Consider the following 12,058-nt stretch of genomic DNA (forward strand, 5'->3'; position numbering starts at 1 on the left):
GGTATAGTCTTGCTTTATGGCAGGGCTGGGCTGGACTTTGATCCTTCTATTTATGCTTGCCCATGTTGCTGGGATGACAGATGCCCACTTCTGCACCCAGCCGTGTGCTTCCCCCATAGCTGAGATGAAAGGCTTACAGTACTGTGTCTTCCCATTGGTTGAGATAGAGTCTTGAGAACATTTTTGCTGGGACTGGTCTCAAAATTGCCATCAAAGTCTCTTCCTCTCCCAAGTGCTAGGATTACAAGCTTGAATCATTGTGTTGGGTTGTTTTTGAGAACACTTTTGATTTCTGCCTGAGCTGGCCTGATCTACAGTCTTCCTATTTACACTTCCCACATAGCTGGGATGGCAAATATATATTATCACACCCAGATCTTTCTGCTGCAATGAACAATTAGCTCTGAACGATGGCACCTGGCCAGAAATACATTTTAATATACAGGAACTTATTAGAATGCTACCTAGGGTCCACCAAAAACATAAAGGTCCATTATATACCTGCCTGTCAGAGTAAGATGCTAGAGGAGGATTAGGGAAGCTACACAAATACAAGAATGAAGGACACAAGCCATGACACATGATTGTTTTCAAGTGATGCCATACAGCTTCCCCACACATAGCTGGAGGTGTAGCTCAGTGGTAGAGTACTTGTCTAGCATGTTCAAGGTCCTGAGTCCAATCCCCAGCACTGCAAAAATCCCTCTCTGAAAAACAGGTATTTATTACTGCGTATAAAACTATGTATGCTATATAACTAGTTCAGTATTTAAGTCTATCACATTTGAAGGATCTCTCTAACTTCGGTAACGTTGAGGTTAGAAACTATACTATATTCTTTAAGTGCAGAAAAATGTCCCCCTAGACACTTATCACAGTCCCAAAGAACTCACTTAACTTCTTTTTGCCTCTCATGTTCCTCATCTGTGAGAACACAGTGAAAATTTATCTCACAGTTTCCAGAATTGTAACAGTACAATCAAAAGCACTTTAAACACTGCAAAATGTATTCAAGTTGAAGCTACCATTTTCCTTAGGCATTCTCTAACTATTTAATGCACAAACATTAACAATCACAATATTTTATAACATATGATTTCAACAAACATGCTTTTACAAAGGAAAGAACTACTATCATTCTTTAGACCATTCTTAAAGGAGGCTGAGATCTGAGTCTTGTGATACAAAACCAGCCCAGGCTGGAAAGTCTGTAAGACTCTTAAACTCCAATTAACCACCAAAAAAGCCAGAAGTGGAAGTGTGGCTCAAGTGGTAGAGCACCAGTCTTGAGGTAGCCTCCTTGGCACAAACCCCAAACTCATTCCTTGGCAGTTTTAGTGTTGAATTAATCCCAGCTGGGCGGGAGGCAGAGACAGGACAGGAGGATCATGGTGTGAGATCAGTCTTGGGCAAAAATGAGCTACAATGTAAAAAATAACTGAAAGCAAAAAGAACTGGAGGTGTGGCTCCAGCTCAGTTCAACTCCAGTACTAACAAAAAAAATTTTAAAGAAAAGTTTAACTACAATCATGGAGCCAGCTAGAGGATAACATTGCATCTTTCTCTGAATTCACAAACTCCCTTTTACTGTTCTCCCAATTTTAACTTTTTTGTTAAAAAAAAAATCTACTGTGGGAATATGACACAAGTGAAGAGTACCTGCCAACCTAGAGTAAGGCTGAGTTCAAACCTCACTACCACCAAAAACAAACTAAATACACACATATACACATACACACACACACACACACACACACACACGGAGGAGAAAATCCACAAGTTATTTTGTTACAAATTAGATCTTAAATTGTCTAAAATTATAATCTTGTTTCTTTGTTTATGGGATGGCCATTTACTTTTTATATAAAACTTACTTTAAGGTAGAACTACTTGACCAATCTTCCACTTGTGCCAAAAACCTAGAAGCACCAATGACTGGAGGTATAGGCATTTGTGCTTTCTGACAGAGCCCTACAGATAGAGAGCTGATGGCTGGGGTGCTATAAAAAGAGAAAGGTGAAATGTGCTTACCTTGCTGGTATTACTTAATGTACTAGACATAGAGCTGTCCAGATCTGCACTGGAGGAATGTTCCTGCAGGCCTCTGGCCTTATTGCCCTACATAAAGAAAGGGTAGTTAATTCATGACTACAAATTTTATAGAGCCATTAAGCTAGAGGCAGCTTGATCTATTTAAGTAATCTGAGACTGTTGCTAGATATACATGAACATTAAGACAATCACTCTTCTGTCATTGTTTGTTTAAAGACTACATCAGACTAAATATTCCAAAACTTCAAACGGCTATCAGTCACTTGATAAGGATGATAGGCAGGAAGAAGAGACAAATTTGTCTATGAGGAAAAGCAGATGTTCAAACAAGCCCACTGAGTTGTGCCCCAAGTTAGAAGACATTATAACCAGCCACCCATATGTAGCCCTCTCTGAGCAGTCAGAAACAGCCCCTCCACCTCTGACTTTTTAAATGTGCTATTTTCAGTTTATCATAAGATATTGCAAAGTTCAGAAATATCAAACAAAAATTACCTTCCTTTTTAACGAAATAGTAACACCTATGTTTCAAAGGGAATGTGTCATTAAAAAAAGAACTATAATGATATATTACAGCCTCCAAAAAGGTATGAAACTCTGACTAAAAGTTGAACTTTCATTTTTTCAGATGTGCCAACCATCAAGGCATGAAGGAATGGAGCTGTGGTTTCTGACAACTCCAAGATTGACACACATTTTGTACTTTGTTCTTCCTATAGCATAAATAACATGCTTCATGAACCACATGGTTCGGTTCTGCATAATAGCAACCTTAAGCAACAAGTAAACGAATGAATGCAGTCATGTTTTCTTTTTAATTTTATTTTATTTTCAAGGTGTACAACCATGTTTTAACAAAACTTTATTTACAAAACAACAGGAAGTGGGTGGAATTTGGCCCACGAGTCAAACAGTTTATAGAGCTCTCTATAGAAAGCTCCAGATAGCTAACAAAAACAGCTGGCAGTTTCTAGCTTTTAAAAATTTGTCCCTAGTGACACTGGGGAGAACCAAGACCATATGTTGGCCTATGCAATCTATGCTCTATATAGGGACTGGCCAATGAGTATCACTCTTTCAGAACACAAAAACAAAACAAATCTAAAAAGACAGAACACACAAGTTAAGTAGCACTCTCAAGAGATTGAGGCAGGAGGATCGGGAATCCAGTGCCAGCCTCTGCTACAAAGGGAGATCCTGTCTAAATAAACAGTAAATATAAGTATCATTGTTCTAAGATGCGCTAAGCATAAAAAATGATTTATATATACTTTTAGGATTTATATTTTTATACTTCATGATAAGTGCTAGTATAGTAAAGACATAGAATCAAATATTAAGCTCTCTTAAAAAGTGATTTAAATGACAAAAAATTAAGCTAGGGCTGGGAATATGGCCTAGTGGTAAAGTGCTCGCCTCGTATACATGAAGCCCTGGGTTCAATTCCTCAGCACCACACCACACCAACACCGGAAGTGGTGTTGTGGCTCAAGAGGTAGGGTGCTAGCCTTGAGCAAAAAGAAGCCAGGGACAGTGCTCAGGCCCTGAGTCCACACCCCAGGACTGGCAACAAAAACAAAAACAAACAAATAAACAAAGAAATTAAGCTACTTACCCGGGATAAAATACTTTCTAAAGATTCTGTTAAAGATCGCTTTGCTTTGTTTTTCAGCATATCTAGCCTAAGTCGAGTGGCACTAGGTGGTAATTCACTTCCAATATTCTCTGCTGTAATCTGTGACATAGGAAAAAGTAAAACAATAATTTCTATTTTTATATTGGCATATGTGTATTTGAAACATTGAAAGGAATTACACTGCACAAATCCTTTTGCAATTACACTTCTTTCAATATTCATTTAAGATTTACCCATGCTGACAAATGTCATCTGATATATTCATGTTACCCAGAGTGCAATGTCTCACTATATAACAGATCTGTTCTTCCTGCTGCAGTTCAATGTTTATTCTCTGCGTCTATGCTTACAAAGGGGGATGCAGTGATGGCTCTTAACCAGAGATGCTTAAGCACATGTATGAAAAATGTCGCAGGGGAACTAATCATGATGTCCTTGAGAGACGTTGGGACTGTGTACCTTCAGCGATGCAGGTATTGTCAAGCTTCTTTCTTTAAATGGTACCAATTCATAGTCCTCAGGTCAGCACGTAAGAGTTCACCTTTACAAAGTACTGCCTGAATTCTTATACTCTTTCTGTTGGACAGAAGATGTGCTTTTATTATGCCTTCCCTAATTACTGCTGCTATTAAACATCTTTTGATTTCATTCAGCAGTGCTGAATGATGAAATGCTAATTCACTAATGAATGCTACACATGTTTTCAAGGTGTAAGAGAGAAAGGAAGTGTTCTGATAAGGGCTACATTCTGACAACAGCTACATAATTGTCCAATTATCTATGACTTCATTCATAAGAGAATAAGGACATACATGAAAAGAATGGCTATTGGTCTAAAACTTCAAGAAGAGAGACCATATTTACCTTTGTGTTCTGTCAGCACTGAGCACCAAGTACTCTGGATGCATAAGGCTGGCTCAAGAGGCAGTGAATAGATGAGTAATGACAGGCAGGCTCACAAAGAACACATGCCTGAAGCAACAAAGACTCGCTCAACAAATATTAAGTGCCTATGATATTTTATGCACCCTAGATAGATGACGTGCTAGGTATGTGACTGGTCCAGAGTGATCATTCCCCAAGAAGAAGAGCCTCTCCAGGACTGAGGCAGTTCAGCTCCTAAGATAAAGGACCATGAGAGGCACGGTTTGAACTCAATGCTAGTTTCCTCAAAAGTGGAGATGCTACACTTTGCTTTGAAGCTCACAGTAGTTTTCATAAGCTAAAGCAAAGCAGATTGATGGATTTGAAATGTAAATATTGGCTACAAGAGTAAAAAAAGGTGTATCTGTTAGAATATGTCTGCTTTTTTTTTTTTTTTTTGCCAGTCCTAGGGCTTGGACTCAGGGCCTGAGCACTGTCCCTGGCTTCTTTTTGCTCAAGGCTAGCATTCTGCCACTTGAGCCACAGCGCCCCCTCTGGCCATTTTCTGTATATGTGGTGCTGAGGAATTGAACCCAGGGCCTCATGTATAGGAGGCAAGCACTCTTGCCACTAGGCCATATCCCCAGCCCACAGGATACATCTGCTTTTAAATCAGGCCTGGAGAATCCTGTGTACTTAATTCAATGCTGTTTTTGCTCTCCTCTATAAAGAGTTCTACCAGGAGCTGGTGGCTCACACCTCTAATGCTAGCTACTCAGAGGGCTGAGATTGCAGTACAAAGACAGCCTGGGCAGAAGCATGAGACTCCTCTCTAATCACACACAACAAAAAAAGCTGGAGTGGCACTGTGGCTCAAGTGGTAGAGCGCTAGCCTTAAGTAAAAGAAGCTCAAGGACAGTGCCCAGGCCCTGAGTTCAAGCTCCAGGACTGGCACCAACTCCCCCGCCCCATTGCCAAAAAGAAAAGTCTTTTCTGTGTCTTATGCCATGACTCGGATACAATTTTTGAGTAACATAGATTTCGAATTCACATTGAGAAGCTAGGCACCAGTGGTTGCTTTTTGTAATCTCAGTTACTTTGGAAGCAGAATGGGAAGATGGTAGTTTGAGATCAGCCTTGGCAGAAGAAGAACCACTTTCTCACTCCTTAGCTGAGTACAGTGGTGAAGGCTGACATCCTAAGCTACATGGGAAGCTAAAATTGAGAGGCTTATGGTTCCAGGCCCATCAGGGCAGAACAACTCTTAATTCTTTCCATCTCAACGGAAGGAAGCTGGACCCAGTGGTAAAGATCTGTTATCATAGCAAAGAAGAGAAGCCCAAAGTAGGGAAATTTGGTCCACACATGTGCCTGACAGGAAACAAGACTTTAGTCTCAAAACAAGCAAAAAATGGGGCTATCAGCATGGCTCAAAGGTACAGCGTCAGGGCAAGTACAATGCCCAATTTCTGTCCAAAAAAAGGGGGGAGGAATAAAGAAACAGTAATATTTTCTAAATAACACTTGGCCAGATGCAGTTGGCTCTCACCTGTAATATTAGATACTCAGGATGCTGAGATCTGAGGATTAAAGTTTGAAGCCAGCAGGGGCAGAAAGGTCTTTGAAATTCCATCTCTAATCAGCAAAATGCTGGACTGAAGGTGTGACTCAAATGCTAGAGTACCAACCATGAGCAAATAAAAAAGAACAAGAGCATAAGGCCCTGAGTTTGAGGCTCTGAGTTCAAGCCTTAGTAAGGGCAAAAAATTGCACATAAATACATGGAATAAATATATATGAGTAAATATATAACAGATTCAGGATAATAAATAACTACCAGTACAGCACTAAATTTTAAGCTCCTAAAAATATGATTAAAATAAGGTACCTAGACCTCAGACAAACTGGGTTGGCCACTTGGTGGCCAAATCCTTGACTCTTACTCTCATTTCCTTGCCTCTAAAACAAGTATTTTCTTCTCTACCTCAGCAATGTTGTTAGAGAATGAATGTAATCATGCACCAAGGAGTTAGAACCACATCTAATACACAGCAAACATTCAATAAGTGACAAGTAATTTCTTTGTGTGTGTGTGTGTTTTTTCAAATTTTTATTATCAAACTGATGTACAGAAAGGTTACGGTTTCATACGTTAGGCACTGGATACATTTCTTGTACAGTTTGTTACCTTGTCCCTCATACCCCCCTCCCTCCTCCCCCTTTCCCTTCCCCCCCCCCCGGAGGTGTTCAGTTCACTTACACCAAACAGTTTTGCAAGTATTGCTTTTGTAGTTTTTTGTCTTTTTTTACCCTGTGTCTCTCAAATTTGGTATTCCCTTTCAATTTCCTACTTCCAATACCAGTATACATGGTTTCCAATATACTCAGACAAGATTACAGTGATAGTGTAGGTACAACCACAGGAAGGTGATACAAGAACATCATCAATAATAGAAGCTACAGATACACATGGGACGTTGAAAGTAGTTACAACTGTTTCCATAACATGGAGTTCATTTCACTTAGCATCATCTTATGTGTTCATAAGGGTATAGCTATTGGGCCTTGTGATGCTCTGCTATGACTTGCCTAAACCTGTACTAATTATTCCCAATAAGGGAGACCATAGAGTCCATGTTTCTTTGGGTCTGGCTCACTTCACTTAGTATAATTTTTTCCAAGTCCTTCCATTTCCTTACAAATGGGACAATGTCATTCTTTCTAATAGAGGCATAAAATTCCATTGTGTATATGTACCACATTTTCCTGATCCATTCGTCTACTGAGGGGCATCTGGGCTGGTTCCAGATTCTCGCTATGACAAATGTGACAAGTAATTTCATGTTAATTTTTGTGCTGCTTTTGTGAATACAAGTATAAACTGCCTACCAACTAAAAGCTAAAAGGTTATCATTTTAAGCTATAATGCATATACATATACCTTTTAGCCATAATGTATATACATATACATACATACATACATACATACATATACATTATACAAAGTTAACTATAACAATGCATAGGTCTTTTTGCCCAAATGGACTCCTTTTCCATAAGATTGGAAGATGTGTTCAATTTTTGTCTACCTGATGGAAACTGGGTCTTCTGACAGCTCTCTGCTTGTTTCGATGCAAAAAGCACAAGCATGAAAGGAGTGATACTGATTAAGATGTACTGTACTCATAAATTGGCATGTTGAACCTTTTTTGGACTAAAGGTAACTCTGCAAGTTCAAAAATAAATAAATAACAAAAACATGAACCGGTTTCCACTGACTCAGACTCATTGCCTCGTACCCACTTTTGGTGGCAGAGAACTTCCTTGTCAACACCTTTATTCTATTTGTCTAGGTAACATCCTAACAAATTTCCTAGGCAACAAGAATTTTTAGAGGCAATGAAATCCATATAGCTAGTTGTCTGACTGCAGAAAGTTTGAACAGGAATTCATTGGAGAATCTCAGCTACAAATATCTGCAAAGCACAGATGCTCAATGGCCCAGGAAGGAGTGTAGCCTGGAGGTCCACCAAACACATGTGGCAAACAGAGCAAGTCCTTTTCTTATATAAGTTTTAGCAAGGATTTATCTTAGTATAATAGGATAAGGTAGGAAGAAATGGAAGAAGAAAAAAAAAGGAGAAAGATTTCTGCTCCCATGTAAGAAAAGGGATCAAGCTCTTTTCAGACATTTACAAATTCCTAGGGTGCAGGTGGGGAATCTTTTTTCCTGGATGGTTTTATTATGGTTTGCATAATAAAAATTGCGATTGCTGTGAAGAAAACTCCAAGACTTACTGAATATTAAATCTTGCCTGCAGTTGTCTTGGTCAGGCAATATCAAATGATTTCCCAGTCCTCTGACAGTCTACAAGCTTCAGGCCTTGTAGGCCTTGTGCTCTTGCTCACAGCTGGCCCTCTACCACTTAAGCCATGCCTGCAGCATGGCTTGCTGCTAGTTATTTTGGAGATAAGAGTCTTGGAGACTTTTCTGCCAGGCTGACTTCAAACACATCTTTTGGCTCTCAGCCTTCTGAGTAGCTAGGATTACAGGTGTAAGCCACTAGTGCCTAGGCTTTGGTCTCTTTTACACTAAATTCTGATATTTTGAAAATGAAAAAAAAATACACATACTTCTCCCCAGAAGAAGCTCAAGTCTTACTGGGTCACAAAAATGAGTTAGTACTTACTTAGGTCTGAACTTTTCATCAACTATAAATGTTCATAGTGCTTAAAAAGATTTCTCTTCACTATTAATGCTTCATTCTTTCACATAGTTATGATTTCAAAATGATCGATTTCTTGTCAGACTAACTGGGGGAAATGGAAAATCAGAAACAGGAAAAAGCTATCCATGAAAAAGAGACAAAAACCAGACAGAGAGTGAAAAAGAGAAAGGAAGGTTGAAAATTCATTGAAACTAGATTGAGGGAGGCCTATCCTCAAGTGAACAGAGGAGCTCAGAACCCCAATGCTACACAACAAGTCCAGGCTAGAAAGGAAGGAATGGGACTAGACCAAGGCCAAAAGTCAAGGACACAATACACTAGTGTTAGGCCACTGCTACAGGGTCCTAAGCTGTCAGAGGAGATAAAAATAAAACAATGCCAGCCATTGTACAGAGCTCTGAGAGTTTAGGAAAGACATACTGCCAAAGCCAACCTGCCAATCAAATGAAGAGAGCTGCTACCTGTGCATCTAATTAGAACTGCACTAACTTTAGGTTAGCAGACAGTGAGGGGCATCTGTGAGGAGAGAACAAAAGAAGATACAGTACCAAGTACCAACATGCCTTTCCTGTGCCTTTGGAATAGCATTCAAATTATACTTAAAAAGAAAAACGCAGTGCACTTTTGGAAACTAAGAAACCTAAATACCCTTCAGTGATTTCTTTTTTCTCTAAGTTTTCTGGGCTTTAGAAAATATAAAATATAAAATATACATGATTTAAAGCTATGAGTGATAAAATGAGACAAAGGAAAGTAGACCGTGGCACTAGGTATACAGAATGCCAAACTCTTCAAAGAAGAGATCTGTAAGTAATACTAGCTTCCAATATGGCATCTCATAAACAGCAAAACTATACTATAAAGCTTGTGTAGAGTTAGAAGATAGGAGGGAGAGTGCCCTCCTGCCAAATGTAATTGATAGAAGTTCTACATAGGAACTGCATATAACCAGGCTTTGCAACATTGTATGAGACTTCTCAGTAACACTTACATTCACACAGCACTTTCCAATACTTTACACAATCCCAAAGGCTACTACATAATCTCATTCCCATTTTTCAAGGGAGAAAGGTGATGTGACAAAGAGCAGCTTCCCCAAGGCACAAAGCTCATCATGACAGTGCTCACTCTTAATTCTTCATGCCCAAGTCACTCTCGGATCCTATCAAGTGCCCCAACCCTCTATGAGTCAGGCAGAAAGTTTTCTCATCTTCTCTAAGCATAATTAAGACACCTAAATGTTTCCTACTTATGCAGCAAATGAAAATAAATTAAGGAGAAAAAGAGGCTTTAGTGCTTTAGACAATCCAAAAGACTTTGTACACAGTTTCCTAGTAAATATTACAATAACAAAAGTGCATACCTGGGGGCTGGGGATATGGCCTAGTGGCAAGAGAGCTTGCCTCCCATACATGAAGTCCTAGGTTCGATTCCCCAGTACCACGTATGCAGAAAACAGCCAGAAGGGGAGCTGTGGCTCAGGTGGCAGAGTGCTAGCCTTGAGCAAAAAGAAGCCAGGGACAGTGCTCAGGCCCTGAGTTCAAGGCCCAGGACTGGCAAAAAAAAAAAAAGTGCATACCTGTTTCATCTCTCCAATGTGGTTGTGTTCTTTTTGTTTCTCTTCATATAAACATCTCAGAAAAGAAATAATTAATTCATTCTCTCGCTGCTCATTTCTTGGTCTCAATTTCTTTAAAATTAAAAAAAACAGAAATAGGATATATTACAAACACTTTTAATTATCAACAATTAAACACTTCCAGAAGTGTTGACAACTTCTACTCACTGATCATGCTTTTACGGAATCATCTCACCAGGGGGCACCAGCGATCTTAAGAGTGAATGTAAAATTTAAAACCAGATTGTGGAGCCACTGAGCCTGATTTAGATCTTATCTCTGATGTGCTTTTAGCTAAAATAAAATGTTAAGATCAGATAGAGTCCCGGCCAAAATATTTAATAAATAAACAGTTTTTAAAACAGAAGAAACAAAATCTATGTAAACACCCAGAGGTCAAGAGTCATAATGACTACACATTTATAAGCAATTAAGAACTAGAAAAGAACATAGCAACTAGATTCAGGGTCACAGGGTCACATGCCAAATGTGTTCATCATGAAGCCCTATGAAGCAGGCACTTCCATGCAAAATTTCATGACTTTCTCCTCTCTTTTTTTAAACTTTCTGGGTCTTTTAACTTTTAAGTGTGGTTCTAGCACAGAACACTAAAAAATCAGGATATGAAGATTAGCATTGCTGAACAAGTCCAAGTCCTATAGTCTTAGCTCCTCCATCTATTACAATAAGAACTGTGCATAAAATAAACTTCATGGTCTCCTCTAGCTCCTAAAACGGTAGCACCTGAAATATCAGTCACAGGCCATTGCCCTGGTCTATCATTGTTCCAAACTTCTAGCCTGCCCTTTAACAGAATCAAGATGTGATATGAAGATCAACCATATATGCAGCACCATTCTTGGCAACTTTTCCTCAGCAAATTAAGGCATGGTGGTATTATCCTTCATGTCGCAAGTACTAAAAGAAAAGGTAATTCTAATCCAAATCTCTAGCATGACCACCCTTAAAGGAAAAGATCAAGCTGTTATTACTTAAAAGTCAAGCTGTTGTTACTCGAGGATAAAACAATAAATGACGGGGGGAGGGGGTAGTCTGTTTTCACTGAGAAGTTTGAAGTTTCAGATTCAAGCATTCAATATTTTAGAGGCTGAAGCGGACACTCAACCTGCTCTTCACACCATGAATCCTGATGTTACAAATTTTGTATATCAGATGCTATAAGTGGATTTTCTCCCAGAGTAAGTTTCCATTAGATACTCAAAAAGGGAATGTGGCAGTGAAGTATACCCTTGCGATGCTATCTTCTTATATGCCAGTTAGAGACACTGAAAACTATACATCTCCAAAAGCTCACAAATAAGAAGCAGCTTCCCAATGTTGCAAGTCCTCTTAGGAAAAAAAAGGGCCCATACACCTTCATGCCTAGTACCAGTCCTAGCAAAGTGCTAAAGGTCGGCAGCTATCATCTCCAAAATCATTTTTATAGTTTTCTTCTCTCTCTTTCCCTCCCTCTCTTCTACCTTCTCTATTTTTTTTCAATACTAGGAAGTAAACTTAGAGCTTCAAGCACTCTGCCATCTGAGCCATACCCTAGATTCAGACTAGTTTTTCTTTGCTTTTGTGTTCTTTTTCATTAACCATTTATTTACAAAACACTGAAAAAGTATGTATGTTTCATTTAACTACACAATAATGTAC

At 39.1% G+C, this 12,058-nt stretch overlaps 1 protein-coding gene across 3 annotated transcripts in view; it reads right to left on the bottom strand.

The window, feature by feature from the left end:
* The window catches only part of Tbc1d1 (TBC1 domain family member 1), a 178,123-nt gene that overhangs the window by 70,412 nt on the left and 95,653 nt on the right, over positions 1–12,058 (bottom strand). For all 3 annotated transcript variants that reach the window (XM_048364432.1, XM_048364434.1, XM_048364435.1), the window contains 3 exons: positions 10,361–10,471; positions 3,668–3,787; positions 2,032–2,118 (listed from right to left, as the gene is read on the bottom strand). In XM_048364432.1, the coding sequence (XP_048220389.1) occupies positions 2,032–2,118; positions 3,668–3,787; positions 10,361–10,471 (318 nt within the window). The remainder of the gene's footprint in view (positions 1–2,031; positions 2,119–3,667; positions 3,788–10,360; positions 10,472–12,058) is intronic.

Source organism: Perognathus longimembris, chromosome 16 (genome assembly GCF_023159225.1).
Source record: "Perognathus longimembris pacificus isolate PPM17 chromosome 16, ASM2315922v1, whole genome shotgun sequence".
Taxonomy (NCBI): Eukaryota; Metazoa; Chordata; class Mammalia; order Rodentia; family Heteromyidae; genus Perognathus; species Perognathus longimembris.